A 16,005-nucleotide genomic window follows, 5' to 3' on the forward strand; every position below is an offset into this window, starting at 1 on the left:
GCCTGCCACCACGCCCGGCTAATTTTCTGTATTTTTAGTAGAGACGGGGTTTCATCGTGTTAGCCAGGATGGTCTCGATCTCCTGACCTCGTGATCGGCCCGCCTCAGCCTCCCAAAGTGCTGGAATTATAGGCGTGAGCCACCGTGCCCAGCCTATGTCTAATATTTTTTAAACAATGTTAATGACTGTCAAATCAAGGTATGGGTACATGGGGCTTCTTACCGTATTCTTTTTCTTTTTCTGTATAGTTGAAATGTTTCCTAATTTAAAAGTTTTAAATTAAATTCTAAAGGTAAAGACGGAGTTGCTCACTCCCAGAAGTAGTGGTGTCTTACTGGGATAAGCATGAATTTTGGAGGGGCCTAGATGTGGAGTATAATTTTTGTATGACCTTGGGAAAGTCACTTCATCTTTTTAAACCTCAGCTGTATGATAAGGGTGATGGAAATTACCTCAAGGCTTGGTCAGGATAAAGAAATGAGACAAGGGAGCTGGAGAGCCTTGCTTATTTTAACCCAAACTGGATCACCATTCAGACGGCATCAGGGTCACCCACTTGTTTCACTTGTTTGCCCCTTTTTTTTTTTTTTTTTGAGACGGAGTCGCTCTGTCGCCCAGGCTGGAGTGCAGTGGCAGGATCTCAGCTCACTGCAACCTCCATCTCCCGGCTTCACGCCATTCTCCTGCCTCAGTCTCCTGAGTAGCTGAGACTACAGGCGCCTGCCACCACGCCCGGCTAATTATTTTTGTATTTTTTTTTTTTAGCAGCGATGAGGTTTCACCTTGTTAGCCAGAATGGTCTCGATCTCCTGACCTCGTGATCCGCCCTCCCGGCCATTGTCCTTCTTTAAGAATTTTTTGCTTGTAGTTGCATCTCTTAGTATCTAAAAGTCACATGGTTCTAAGACTTTTGAGTGTTCAGATTACCAGTATAATGTGTGGGAAGAATGAGAATTCATTCTTCCTGTGAATTAAAAATTCTTGCAAAGCCAGGCGTGGTGGTTCACACCGGTAATTCCAGCACTTTGGGAGGCTGCGGTGGGAGGATCGCTTGAGCTGAGTTTGAGACCATCCTGGACAACATAGCAAGATGCCATCTCTACAAAATTTTTAAAATTAACTGGGCATGGTGGCACACACCTGTAGTCCCAGCTACTCAGGAGGCTAAGATGAGAGGATCACCTGAGCCCAGGAGTTCAAGGCTCCAGTAAGCTATAATTGTACACTGCACTCCAGCCTGGGCCACAATGTGAGATCCTATCACTAAAAGTAAAAGCTAAAAATTCTTATAGCCCAGAGTTTTAATCCAGACAGACCTTGAGCAAGTTGCTTAGCCTTTCTGAGCCTGTTTCCTCCTCTGTAAAATGGAGATAACCAGAGTGTCCCTAGCTGAGCTGGAAGGAGAAAGTGAGATTGGGGATCTAAACTGGGGTCCCCAGGGTCCATGCACCTACCCTCAAGCTGCCAGTGACCCTCATTCCCACACTTCTCCCCACTACCCACTGTTGACCCTTCCAAGGTGCCCACAGGTATAAAAATCAAAGGCTCAGCAGGGCGCGGTGACTCACGCCTGTAATCTCAGCACCTTGGGAGGCCGAGGCGGGCAGATCACCTGAGGTCAGGAGTTCGAGACCAGCCTGGCCAACATGGAGAAATCCTGTCTCTACTAAAAATACAAAAATTAGCTGGGCATGGTGGCACATGCCTGTAATCCCAGCTACTGGGGAGGCTGAGGCAGGAGAATCACTTGAACCCGGGAAGCAGAGGTTGCGGTGAGCCGAGATCGTGCCATTGCACTCCAGCCTGGGCAACAAGAGGGAAGATCCATCTCAAACAAACAAACAAACAAACAAAAGAGGCCATAACGTATTCACATGATGGAAGACTCCAGAGAGGATCAAAAGAATGGATTCGATCTCCTTGTAGCAAAAAGATCTGCTTGTAGCAAAAAGAACAGATGTCAAAACTAAAATCTGGAGTGAAAAGAGCAAGCAACATAATGTCTGAAAACATTTCTATACGGTGTATTGAGAAAGCCTGACAGGAAAAATAATTCATTTCTTCCCTGAGACATTTATTCACTGTCTTTTTCTTTTCTTGTTTTAAGGCAAATGATTGACTACACAGTTGTAAATTTCAGCTGAAAAGATGTCTGGAGGTTGAAGAAAAATACAGTGAGCTTATTGTTTGAAAATTCAACTACCATATTGTTTAAAAATCAAAAAGTTCCCAAGGTTTCCGGAATTTTCAGACACGAATGTAAACTAACTCTCTCTTACGTGGCTCTGTATTAGCTACAAGCTCATGTCTATGTATGTAAGAGTAATTTTTATGTAAGAGTAATTTTTAAAACATCTGGGAGACTGAGGAGGTATGAAAACTAAAGGCAATGTGGTAACTTGGGGCCGGATCCTGGAACAAAAGAGGACAGTAATGGGAAACTGGATAAAATCCCGTGAAGTCTGAAGTTTAGTTAAGACTAACGGACCAGTGTTGGTTTTTAGTGGCGACAAATGTCCCATAACAATGTAAGATGTTAACAATAGGGAAAACGGGGTGAGAGAAATACAGGAACTTTTTGTACTATCTTTGCAACTTTCTGTAAATCCCAAACTAGTCTAAAATAAAAAGTATATATTTTTAAATATGGAAGGTTCTACCCAGACTGAGCAACAGGAGAGGCCCAGAGAGGGAGAGAGGACTAGACTTCAGGGGCTGGGGGAGGGTTAAGGGGCTTCGGTCTTACCTATAACAGGATAAATATTTGTGTTAAGTCGAATGTATTCAGCTATTCCTTATGCAATTCAAGTTAACTTAAAAAATATTTTATGAAAAGGAGAGCTACAGCTATCTCCTTGATTTGAAGCTGTCTTTACTTTTTCTCCTAAATCACAGATGCTCAATGGAGCTGGAAAACCTTTGGGACCAGGAGGCTGTGACATCTGACCCTGGCTCCGTTCTGTCCAGGCTGTGGGACCTCAGGGGAAGGGAGAGACTTCATAGGCCTCAGTTTCTCCCTGGCAAATGAAATTACTAAGCCCACCGACCCCCCTCTTCCAGACGGGGAATCCCGGGATGGGTGGTTCCAGGGCATGATCAAGACATCCCCCAGGGGCTCTACACTCCGCTGGCTCAACACTCCCATCTGTGTAATGGGTTGAGGAGCGAGGCTACCCCTATAGGACTGCCGAAAGCAAGGCAGGGTTTGACAGCGCGTAGGTGGGTGCCGGGTGCAGGCAGAGGCTGGAGAGTGGAGAGCGCTTCTTCCACCCGGGCCACGCAGAGGCTGTCCCCGCACGGCTCCCCACCCCCAAACCCTCGGCCCTCACCTGAAACCCCCTCCTAGGTCCCTGCCGCCGCGCTAAGGGCCAGACTCGGACTTGTCGCGGTGGGCGATTCGCCCCGGGGGACCTACCGGACCCCGCACCTTCCCACCTTGCACCTTCTTGGCAGGGGAGCACTGCCTGGCCCCCTCACCCAGGTGCGGGGCCCCGGGACTCCCGCCTCCGAGGGTCTCGCCTTGCCCGGGATACTGGAGCGGGACTCGGGCCGGGCCGGCCGCGGGCTCCGAGACCCTTGGGCTGCAGCCCGGGCGGGAGCCGCCCCCTTTGTCTGGCGGGGCCGAGCGGAGCAGGACACTCACCGCGTGCGGCGGCGGCTCAGTAGCAGCAGCAGCAACAGTGCGGCCAGGAGGCCGAGGAGCGCGGCCCAAGCCATCGCGGGGCTGGCGGGGCTGGCGGGGCTGGCGGGGCTGGCGGGGCTGGCGGGGCTGGCGGGGCTGGCGGGGCTGGCGGCCTGGCCCACTCCCAGGTAAAGTTCCCCGCCCCCACCCGCCGCGCCCCTCCCACTCCGCCCACCCCAGCCCGCTTTGGGGCGGGGTGGGGGGGGGGGTGGGGGATGGGGCCCTCCGAGGTCCGCAGGGGTCGGCCCGGGGCGCTCTGGGAGAACCCCTGCTCCCCGCAGCTCAGGCCTGGATGGAAAATGTGGGAGGGAGGGGAGGGGAGAAGGAGGGGAAGGGGGAGGGGGCGGAAAGGATGTGGTGGGCTGGGGAGTGATCAAGGGGAAAGGAGATAGATGGGGGACTGAGTGGGATGTGGTGGACTGGGGGGTGATGGAAGGGAGGGGAGAGGGAGAGGATGTACAGGAAGGGAGAGATTATATGTGGGGAGGGAAGAGGGATGGGGAAGATGGGAGAGGACTTTTGGGGAAGGGAAGAGGAGGGAATGTGGGAAGACGGAGGGACGATGGGGAAACAGCCAAGAAGGTATGGGGAGGAGGGGGCACAGTGGGAGGAGAAAATGTGGTGAGAGGGGACGAACATGGAGGAGGAGTGTAAGGGGGTCAGGAGGAGCTTTCCCACCATATTCCACATTCCACCTAGACAGAGGAAACCCCCCAAGGCTCCTCCTCACCTCATCCCCCACCCCAGGCATGCTGGGGACCTGGAGTTTTCCATTCTGTGGTCTGGGCTGGGAGGGCTGGTCTGGATTATATCGCACCCTATAGTATCTTCAGTAACTACTGGGCAGGGGGTACAAGGGTGTCTCAGGGAGTCCCCTCATCCTCACCTGCTTTGGGGACAGATAGTGCCCGTGAAGTATGCACCCTCTACCTGGTGCACGTTAGGGCCTCCGGATGTGGTGGCTATTGTCATCGCTACCTGGTGCTTGGGGTGCCAGCCCCCTGTGCCCGCGGCTCTGCAAGGTACCACCCCAGGGTGCTGATGAGAACTGGGGGTCTATCCAGCCTCACTCCACGCCCCTGCCCCCACCATCCCCATTCCCACCCTGGGAAGCCTTGGGCAGGTAGCTCAACCTCTCTGAGCTCACCTCATTATCTGGAAACAGGGAGGGCAGAGTTGTGCTTACCTCTGGGGCCGTTGTGAGGAAGTGATGAGAGCCTGACACTAAAAGGAATCACAAACTGTTGAGTGCTTGGCACACTAAGTTTTATGAAACCATGGGCTGAACCTGGAGGTAAGACCCAGGAGGTCTTGTTCTAGTCCTGTATCCATCCGTTCAGTGCCGGGTGAGCTTAGGCACGTTTCATTCCATAGTCCCAGCAGAGCTCTGGAGAAGCTGTTGCTCCTCCTGGTCTCCTGGCTTCCATCCTTATCAGCCAGGGTCCTGACAAGGCCCTTCGAGAACCAGCATGATCCGCCCCTTCTCACCTTTACCTCCCTGACCCCATGCCCCCGACTCTCTCCCTCACCCACTCTGCTCCAGGCACACTGATCTCCCCATCTTTCCCTAGAGGTCCCACTGCAGGGCCTTTGCACGTGCTGTTCCCTCTGTTCAGAGCATTCTTCGCACAGCCTGCTCTTTCCACCATGTCCCCGGTCCCTCTGTCTCTGCTCAGCTGTCACTGCAGAGAAGCTGTCTTTGGCCACTTGGTCTAAAACAGTCATCTCCTCTTACTGATTTTTGTTTGTTTGTTTTTTTGATAGTTTTTTTTTTCTGGCAGTACTTCACATGTCTTGCTATCATACTCAAGATTCATTCATTTGCCTGCTTAATGTTGGCTGTCGAGGCAGCTGGATGACCCCCTTGTGGCCTCAGCAGATTCAGAACAGCAGGAGGCAAAAGGAGTTTTCTGATCCTCTTGTTTATTTTTCCAGCTTATCTGCCAGAGAAGCCAACAATCCCAAGAAGGCCATAGAATGGGTCCAGAGGATTTTCTCCAAATTTGGGGAGCTCCAAAGGGCTGTCTGCTAGCAGTGGGGTTCACAGCTGGGCTTGGCCGATCCTCAGCTTTGTGACCCCAGGCAGACTGCTCCACCTCCCTAAGCTGAGGTTCCTCACTGACAGAATGGGGAAAAGAGAACCTCATGGAGTTGAGGTCAGGAACAAACGACCTAGTCCACGGGGCACACCTATGTGAGTGCCTGTCACACCATGAGCATCAGGGAAAGTTAACCGCAATTAGCGCTTATACCAGTTCCACTCCTCTCCATTATCTGTGATCAGGCTTGGTCTCAATTTTCCCATCTGAAAAATGGGAAGAACAGTTCCTTCCTCATGGGGCTGCTTTGAGAACTGAATTAAATGAAAAGAGAATGAAATCACCCAGCACAGGGTCTGGTATACAATAGGTGCTCAATAACTATTAGTTCTTCTACTCCCTACCCCTGGCTTCAGTGCAGACCAATATCACCTCAATACAAATATCTCTTCCAGATACTCTCTTCCCTTCTCGACCCATAGACAAAATCCTCCCAGGGAAGGAGAGGCAGCTGCTCACACACCAAAGGGAGATGAATGGGAGCCTCTGGTTCTTCCTGGATTTGTTCAGCAGTCGGCATATGTTTAGGAAGGTGGCCAGGCCCCCTTCCCAGAGAATGACCCGCCATGGGTCTGAGCTGGTCCAGGAAATCCACCTTTGCTAGTGATTTGTCCTGAGGTGGGCACCTTCCAGATATCTGTTGCGGGCTTCTAGAAAAATGTGTTTCCTTCCTATTTGCCTTCTCTTCTGCTTTGGGGGCAATTGTGTGGGAATGTGATTAGTGGGGGAGCTGAGGGGGGCTGTAGTGTTATGAGGGAAGGCCAAGAAAACTGCAGAGCCCCAAACCAGAGCTGCGGAATCACCATCCCTGGAACCACCTGCCTATAGATTTCTCATTTAATGAGCTAACCACACGTCTGTGCTAGGACACCATGAGGCAGATTTTTCTAATACTTGCAGCCAAAGACATTCCCAACTGAGACGCCTTCTAGATATGGCTGAAGGGAGGACCAAATGAGGCAATGATGCATCCGGAGCACCTCTGCAGGACTGGCCCATGCGAGAATTCAAAAGTGTTGCTTTGTTTTATTATTTTTACTTTGCTTACTGTGTAAGCTTTCTATGTTTATCAGGCTGACAGGACATCCAACCCTCTGGCTATGGCATCTTGGAGGAACAGGCAGGCCTTGAAAAATAGCAGAAATTCAGAATTCCCCTGCCCCGGGAGGACTGAAAGGACCCTGCTGAGGACAGAGCTGATATGGCCTCGGAATGAAGATGAGGGAAGACCATCCCAAGGAAGACCCCTCTAGCCCATGGCAAAAGGGCTGGAATACGCAAGAATTTGAAAAGCAAGTTTTGCTTTCCATATAAACCTAAGCAAGTCGCTTAATCTGTGAGCCTCAACTACTTTACTTGTGCAATGGGCATGTTGCTGGTAGTGGTGATAGCAGGGAACCACCGAGAGAGCTTCCAAGTGTGCCATCTAAGCCCTCCTCTGGGGAAGGGAAGCTCCTCTGGGGAAGGGAAACTGGACCCCCGGGAATATTTATTCTCCCAGGGACGAACATCCAGACATTTCCCTGTAGGAGCCTCAGTGTGCTCAGATGTTCACTGTCCAGTAGAAACAAGACATCTAGGCAACTCTCCCATCTCACCAAGCCTCTGCTCTCTTCCGTGGCCACTGTGGGGTTGTGAGAGTAATGTCAAGACCCAACCCAATTAGAACACAGGGAATTTTGCCTGGGAAAGGGAGCCCTTCTACCCTACACCCCTGCTTTCTCTCTTCCAAGGATCAGGTCTGATTCATGTCTGCATCCTAAAGGCTACAAATAAACTGTGTCCGGAAAGGAAAATATTATGTGTATTGCCTTCTTCAAGGCTAAAAACCAGTCCCAACAGAGAGGGGCAGTTTTAAATATTTTTTTGTAACGATAGTTCTAACTTTAGTTAGTAACTTAAGCCATCTGAAACACTTTTTCATAATAATTTATTTATTCCCCACAAAGAACCTATAAAATGGGTAGTAAAATTATTCCGAATTCGCAGATGGTGGAATCAAGGTCCAGAAAGAGTCACTTCACCCAAGGTCGCGTAGTACTTCCTTTGATAAGCTAGAGCATGGGAATTTGATGGGTTCTTAGGACAAGCTAACTTACTCCCTGGTGCTGCAAACACACCCTGGGCCTTCCCACCTCCACACCTTTGCTCATGCTGTGTACCTGCCTGGAAGCCCTCTCTTTCTCTACCTTTTGATTTTTCCAAATCTGTTATGAGCAGGTCCTCCAGGAGAGCCAAGATGAGATGAGATATACTAAAGGCTTATTGAGGGAGTGCCAGGGAGTAAAATGAAGAGGGAGCCAGAGAGGGCTGGGAGAAAGGGACAGAAAGGAGGACAAATAGAAGGAAGGGACAGAGGAAAGAAGGGACCGTGGGCTGCAGTGCATTCTTAGAAAGGTCAAGTCTGGCCGGGCACAGTGGCTCATGTCTGTAATCCCAGCACTTTGGGAGGCTGAGGTGGGTGGATCACTTGAGGTCAGAAGTTCAAGACCAGCCTGGGCAACAAGGTGAAAACCCCGTCTCTATTAAAAATACAAAAAATTAGCCAGGCGTGGTGGCTGGCACCTATAATCCCAGCTACTTGGGAGGCTGAGGCAGGAGAATTGCTTGAACCCAGGAGGCAGAGGTTGCAGTGAGCCGAGACCGCACCACTGCACTCCAGCCTGGGTGACAGAGCGACTCTGTCGAAAAGAAAAAGAAAGTAAGTAAGTTAGTTCAAGGCTAACGGGTTGTCCTTGAGCCTCCTGAGGAGCCCTGTGTCTCCCAAGAACAAGTCTGCTTCCCCCAGTGATTGGCTAGGAGCAAACCCTGGGAAGCATGGCATATCTGTCAATCAGACTCCACCAAGGGAGGTCCGAGAGGTGTGTTTTCATGGCTGCTGCAGCCACAAAAGGAAGCACAGCTGCCATCTAAAATTGGAACAATGCAAGAATAAATTCTTCCACTTATAGAAGCTAAACGAGGTTGAGAGGTGGAGGGGAAGGAGAGACCCAAACTGCAACGTTTCTGGTGTTTTTGTGCTGCTAAAGAGAGAGTGGTAAACTCAAGTCTTCGAGCAAGTATTGCAAATGAATGAAGTGAGCCAGTCATATCAGGAAGGCAACAGGGAGGGATGGGAACAGTGGAAAACTGGAGAGGGCTGCCCCATCCAAAAGGAAGCAGCTTCTGGCAGTACCAGCCAACTAAAGTCACGTAGAAATACATGCCTAGTGTGGCCAGATCTTTAGACTCAAGAGAAGCCAGAAATAATGGCTCCAATTATTTTAAAACGCTGCATAGACCAACAGCACACACCTGCCCCCAAATTTTTAGCCCTGCAGTCTAGTTGTGCCAAGGGCCAGTGGTTTAAACATTTGGGGTGTGCAAAATAGGTTTGGAGTTGGGATGTTGAACAAAATTGCTCTGTAGAATTAAGGAAGGACAACAGAGTTTTAGGGGGCAGCCTGAAAGAGGGGGCAAAGACCAGGCCGACATGAGCACAGATTGGGGGCCTGTCCCAGTGTGACATCCTCCGTGGAATTAGGAGCCAATAAATGACCATTTCTATTGGTGATGTGTCATACTGAGTGTTTAGTTGTTTGCTGTCTTGGGCTGTGGAATAACACCACACATACACTCATATACATACACACTCACACACACACATGCACTACTCTCACACACACACTCACATGTTGCCCCAGTTACCCCCAAACATTCAGAAATAATCTGCTACACACGTCAAGTGACCCACGCATCCTGGTTTGCCCAGACTTTCCCAGTTTTAGCACTGAGAGCCCCACATCCTGGGAAACCTCTCGGTCCTGGGTAAACCAGGAAGGTTGGTCACGCTATCACCGCACCTCAGCGTAGCGTGTGAGTGGCCAGAGATTGGGTCAGAGCTGTGGCAGCCACCTTGGAGCCTGAGGAGAATCTTTGCTAAGTCACACAATTAATTAGCCACCCCTGGAACTGTGCTGCAGTAGATTAGATCATAGTCTCCAATTTTTACCCACTCCCTATATCAGAATTAGACATTCACGCCCTTGGCTGCAGGGTTGCGGTGCCTCCCACTATGGGCAAAGAATAGTAACTCCCTGACTCAGTGATGGTGGACTCGGGCCTGTGACTCAATTTGATCAGTGGAGGATGAAGAAATGACCAGTTGCCAGTTCTGAGCAGAGGTTTCACGAGGAATCACATATTTCCACTTGACCTTGGTTTCTGCCTTGAGCCATGACCCACAGGGCAAACCTGAGCTCAACCTGCAGCCTGAAGTAGAGAACCCCTAGCTGACCTGCAGAGGTCCGAAGAAGAAAAATGTACGTGTTGTTACAAGTCATGGAGATTTTGAGATCTTAAGCAACAAGAATTGACTAATGTATACTTTATCTCTGAACTTTTTAGAATCCTTTTCGTTGAATGTTCTTTGTACCAGTTAAATTAGAATAGGCTGCTTTCTACTCCTGGAGCCTTGGTACATCTGTACAAGAGGATGATGATGACAAGGCCCCCCTCCCACGGTGGTTGGACGAATTCAAGAAGATCTTGTGTCTAGTGCATGCAGTAGGCACTTAATAAAAGAGATGATGCTAGGCCGGCTGCAGTGGCTCACGCCTGTAATCCCAACACTTTGGGAGGCTGAGGCAGGAGGATCATGAGGTCAGGAGTTCGAGACCAGCCTGGCCAACATGGTGAAACCCCGTCTCTACTAAAAAATACAAAAATTAGCTGGGTGTAGTAGTGGGCACCTGTAATCCCAGCTACTCAGGAGGCTGAGGCCAGAAAATGATGTGAAACCAGAAGGGTGGGGATTGATCGCGCCACTGCACTTCAGCCTGGGCAAAAGAGTGAAACTCTGTCTCAAAAAAAAAAAAAAAAGAAAAGAAAGAGAGATGAAGCAAGGCTGGGCTCAGTGGCTCACGCCTGTAATCCCAGCACTTTGGGAGGCTGAGATGGGTGGATCACTTGAGGTCAGGAGTTCAAGACCAGCCTGGCCAACATGGTGAAACCCCGTCTCTACTAAAAATACAAAAATTAGCCAGGAATGGTGGTGTGCGCCTGTAATTCCAGCTACTCAGGAGGCTGAGGTGGGAGGATTGCTTGAACCCGGGAGGTAGAGGTTGCAGTGAGCCGAGATTGTGCCACTGCACTCCAGCCTGGGCGACGGAGTGAGACCCTGTCTTAGCAACAACAACAACACAGCAGCAGCAGCAACAGCAACAACAACCAAAGAGATGAAGCATAATTCTTTCAGCACATATTACCAAGTATTTATTTGCCAGCACTGTGCAGGCCTCTTTATCAAGAATTTTACCGAAGAAATGAAAGACAGAAAACCTTTCACTTGGTCTTTTTATACATGAAGAGAAAGCAGGTCTGAATCAGAGGCAGAGGGTTGGAAGAAATGACCTCTTTTCTGCCATCCAGGCCTTGCTGCTGACTGTCTCTAAGAATTTGCACAGGCCTGGGCCTTTGGAGATTTGAAGGTCTCTAAAGCGCAAGGATGTCAGCTGCAGGGGAGCCATCCTCCAGCATCCTTCCCCAGGAGAGCCAGGATTATGTAGGGAATGTGCTTGGCTAAGAGCCCAGAGGTGGGGCAGCTACCCAGATGCAAACATGGCTGGGCTAGGCGGCCTTTCGTTCAGCGTTCCCAGGCTAATTCCACCTAGACCTTGTCTTAGCCTGTGAGAGGATGTTCTGGAGTGGTCTTGCCCCTCTTCCCAGGCTATCTGCCAGAGGTGGTGGGTGCTACATGAAAGGGACTCCAGCAAGCTTCTCATCCTTTGGTTTTCCCAGGACGGGGGACAGGTGGCCTTACGGCTCCCAACCAGCTGCCTTGGCACTTTGTAGTGGAAAAAATGATGAAGTCAGACCTCAGTCTCCTCAACTCCCTGCTGTCCTGCCTGAGAGCCAGCCTAGCATGGAAGGCAAGGAGAAAAGAGACCCATGTTGATCTGTCACCCAGACAGACCCTGAGTGCTGATGCTCCTGCCACCCTGAAGCACCCCAAGAACCTCAGAACTTCTGGCTTCTCATCTTGAAAATGGGACGGCAGTCATAGCTGCTTTGCTTATTATGTCTCGGAGTTACTAAAGAGGATCCAGTTAGATATTGGGGGTAGAAAAATGGCTGCCTAAGGCCACATTTACCCTCTCCTTCTAGAAATTATACCAGAGCATCAAGAATAATGGAAAAACAAATATACAAAACCAAACCACAAACTCCATTTTTAGCAAAGCCAGGAGAGACATATAATTCATCGGCTTCAGAGTACATGTGAAGCAGCTAAGACAGGGCAGAAGCCACATGGGAGTGGTGAGTGGGCTCAGTGATAGCAAATCTCAGAAAGCATCAGCAAAACTACACTTCCTGGGGATGAGGGCTTGCCATGAGATGAAAGTTATGTTCCTTCTTTATAAAAATGAATGTAGAAGCTTGGGTGAATACGATTAGCAGCAGAAGCTCTCCTGGATCTCGTTTGGTTCAGAGAAACAGAGGAGGTATAGCGAAGAATTACAGAGAGAAGACATATTTGCAGGAAGCAGTCTGTCTCTATGGCAGCAGAGGAGAGCCACAGTTACAGAGCCCATGAAGCTACCCTAATTCTTCCTTACACCCATAGGAGCAATCAGCAAAATACCTGACCCAGGAAAACCAAGCCCTTCCAATGACAAGCTTTTGAAAAAGTGTAAAAGCCTTGATACAAAGATATTATGATAAATTATGAAGAGCAGAAAAATCCACCAATAGATGAAAGTGTTAACACAAAATGGATGAAAATTACGTCCAAATCATATTGGCATAAATTCAAAAAAGAATTGAATGGAGGCTGGGTGTGGTGGCTCACGCCTGTAATCCCAGCACTTTGGGAGGCCGAGGCAGGTGGATCACCTGAAGTCAGGAGTTCAAGGCCAGCCTGGTCAACATGATACTCTCGAGGCTGAGGCAGGAGATCGCTTGAATGTGGGAGGCAGAGGTTGCAGTGAGCTGAGATCACGACATTGCACTCCAGCCTGGGCAACTAGTGAAACTCCGTCTCAAATTTAAAGAAAGAAAGAAAGAAAGAAAGAAACATCTTAGGAGAACTGAATGGAGCAACTACCTCTATGAAGGAGGACAATAAGGAAACTGAAGAACTCAAAAAGAAGGCAGGCAAAAGGAGGTAATGAACATGAAGGGTTAGCACTCAGGAAAGAAGTAGAGAGAAAAAAAAATATCAGAAATGAAGACAAAATTGGAGGGGAAGGAAATAGGCTCTGCAGAAAATACAGCAAGGACATGGTTAACAGAAATGGAAAAAGAGGAAAAAAATAAAGAAAACATTAGAAAGACTAGAAAGAAAATTGGCTGGGTGCTGTGGCTTATGCCTGTAATCCCAGCACTTTGGGAGGCCGAGGCAGGCAGATCACTTGAAGTCAGGAGTTCAAGACCACCCTGGCCAACATAGCGAAACCCCATCTCTATTAAAAGTACAAAAATTAGCCGGGCATGGTGGCACACACCTGTAATCCCAGCTACTCGGGAGGCTGAGGCACGAGAATCACTTGAACCCCAGAGACAGAAGTTGCAGTGACCCGAGATTGCGCCACTGCACTCTAGCCTGGGCGACAGAGCAAAACTCTGTCTCAAAAAATAAATAAATAAATAAATAAAAGGTGTGAGCATCCATGCACCACATAACACAGCAACAGATAGTTACAGAGCAAGGACATTTTAAGTCACTTCTCTCAGCTCTTGAAATACCAAGGGAAAAAAAAAAAGGAAATAGAAATTCAAAATAACATAGTGAACCACAAACACTGGCTACCTAGTAAGCCACAAAGAACACGGCAATAATTTTTTTAAAAGCAGAATAAAAGTACAATAGTCTCAGATCGCAATGCAACAAGCCTGTGTGACCTCCATTCCTCTCCCTCCCACCCCAGCACCTCCCCAGAGGGCAATAATCCCCCAGCCCCACTTCACCAGGCATCAGCTCCTGTGTCTGTTCCATGTTAGATCATGTTAGATCTCATCTTGGCCAGACGCGGTGGCTCACGCCTGTAATCCCAGCACTTTCAGAGGCCGAGGCAGGTGGATCACCTGAGGTCAGGAGTTCAAGACCAGCCTGGCCTACATGGTGAAACCCCATCTCTACTAAAAGTACAAAAATTAGCTGAGCATTGTGGCAGGCACCTGTAATCCCAGCTACTTGGGAGGCTGAGGCAGGAGAATCGCTTGAACTGGGAGGCGGAGGTTGTGAGCTAAGGTCGCGCCACTGAACTCCAGCCTGGGCAACAGAGTGAGATGCTGTCTAAAAAAAAATCTCATCTCAAACACACAAACATTTCACTGCTTTAAAAAAAAAATAGAAATCTTTGGTGGATGTTCAGCCATGCTCATGGTTCACAGCTCCAAACTCTGATGCACAGGCAATCACATAGCCCAAATGTCTACATGTCCTGCATGTCCGCAGAGGGCTAGAGTGAGAGAGCCTGGGCTCCACGGCCAGACTATGTGAACTCAAAGCCTGGCACCCGCCCCCCCACTTAAAAGGCCTCAGGCATATTGCTTATCTGTGCCTTTGTTTCCCCAGGTGTCAAATGGAGTTGGTTGTGAGGATGAAAAGAGTTAATCTCTGGAAGTATGGAAAGCCTTGGATAACTGTGGGCTATTAGCATTATTTTCATAGCCTCCCAACCTCCCTCCACTAATACCAGACACGCTGGAGAGAGTTCTCTGTCTCCCTAACCATTTATTTGGTGATCAGAAGGACCTTCTGCCTGTGATTTCTGACCTGGCAGGATACTGGGGGACCACTTTTGCCTCTGCCTGGAGATAGCATGTCTGAGAATGAAACCGACTTACAGGGCAGCAGAACCAAGAGATAGGGAAATACAGTTTCTTGAGATATCATTTGAACCCTCGGATTCAGCCATGCCTGAAGCCAGAATGCTCCTGACCACATGAACCATTAAATTATTTTTGTTTGCTTGTTTGAGCCAATTTGGGTTGAGTTTCTGTCACTTGCAATAGAAGAAAGTTCTCCATTCTGAAGCTGAATAAAGTAGTATGTGAAGTACTTGTTTCATACCTGGTGCTTAATGGATGAAACCTTATTACATTCTCATTTCGTAAACCTTCTCCAGGGCTTTCTGGGAGGCAACCAGATATGAATTAGAGTGACACAGCTTTCCACTCCTTGCCCAGCCTGGATAAGATGCCCCATTCGCAGCAAGCTCTATGCAGTCAGGTCCAGCTTCATGGACATGCAACCTGGGTGCTCACATAGGCCCCTGCACCCAGAATGGCCTCATGCTCGGCTTAGCGCTCTCCTGTCACCAGCTTGAAATTCTTAATTATTTTTGAACAAGGGTCCCCATGATTTTACTTTACTCTGGTACCCACAAAGTATATAGCTGGTCTTAATACCAGTATCATCTCCACTTTCCAGGTGAGGAAACTGAAGCTCAAAGAGGGGAAGCAAGCAGCCCAAGGTCACACAGCAAGAAAGGGGTGGAGCTGGGAATCAAATTCTGATTCTGAGGCCCAAGTTCATAACTGCGGTGTGCCAGTGCCTGGACAATTCCTCATATGTGGATGGCACTTCACAGTTTATACTCTAGTGCATAGCATTTGACCCTCATAGCAGCTTTAGAAGCAGAAATTGTCATGCTGGCATCAGGCAGAGTACTTGGGTTTGTTCAAGCCTCAGAAACCAACCCTGGCTAATTTAAGAAAAAGAAAAGGTGGGGACGAGGTATTGGAAGGAAAAGTTGACCAGCTGGGACTTGGAAAGGACAGGAACAAGCAGCTCCGGGAACGCGGGGAGCAGGAGCCAGGGGTGTGGGGAGCAGGAACCAGTGGCCAGGTCTTCGGGGCTCCAGCTGTTTCCAATCTCAGCATTCATTCCGCTTCAGTTTCTGATTCTCCCACGAGAAAGTCTGATTGGCCATGTTTGGGTCATGTGCCTGCCCACAGACCTTGATGGTCAACCAAACAAGGTGGGAAGGATGATCCCCCAAAGGCGGGTCAGAAAGTGGGGTGGGAGGGTTGAAAGCTGGGCAGGGACGGCTGTGTGCCCATTTTACAGATGAGGAATGGGAAGCCCAGACAGAAGGCAAGGCCACAGAACCGGGAATGGTGGAGTCTGGGCTCCAGTCAGAGGCCCAGGCTGCCTCTCTTCACTCCCAGGACTCCAGGCTGGCAGGGGAACAGGAGGGCATTGTTCTCCCTGTTGGAGTGAATGGCCACCTCCTGGG

At 49.4% G+C, this 16,005-nt stretch overlaps 1 protein-coding gene and 1 long non-coding RNA gene across 3 annotated transcripts in view; one reads left to right on the top strand and one right to left on the bottom strand.

Moving 5' to 3' along the window:
* PTGIS (prostaglandin I2 synthase) overlaps positions 1-3,772 on the bottom strand; it is a 64,392-nt gene extending 60,620 nt beyond the window's left edge. The window contains exon 1 of one of the 2 annotated variants that reach the window (XM_063802588.1): positions 3,645-3,772. In XM_063802588.1, the coding sequence (XP_063658658.1) occupies positions 3,645-3,718 (74 nt within the window). In that variant the 5' untranslated portion in view covers positions 3,719-3,772. The remainder of the gene's footprint in view (positions 1-3,644) is intronic. The other variant, XM_016938118.4, reaches the window with a different exon arrangement.
* A 348-nt stretch (positions 3,773-4,120) lies between these two features.
* Positions 4,121-7,578, top strand: LOC134809143 (uncharacterized). The gene is made up of 2 exons (XR_010154076.1): positions 4,121-6,400; positions 6,856-7,578. It is a non-coding gene; the product is annotated as an uncharacterized LOC134809143 (long non-coding RNA).
* Positions 7,579-16,005: the final 8,427 nt, after the last annotated feature.

The sequence above is a fragment of the Pan troglodytes genome, chromosome 21 (genome assembly GCF_028858775.2).
Source record: "Pan troglodytes isolate AG18354 chromosome 21, NHGRI_mPanTro3-v2.0_pri, whole genome shotgun sequence".
In the NCBI taxonomy this organism is placed as follows: Eukaryota; Metazoa; Chordata; class Mammalia; order Primates; family Hominidae; genus Pan; species Pan troglodytes.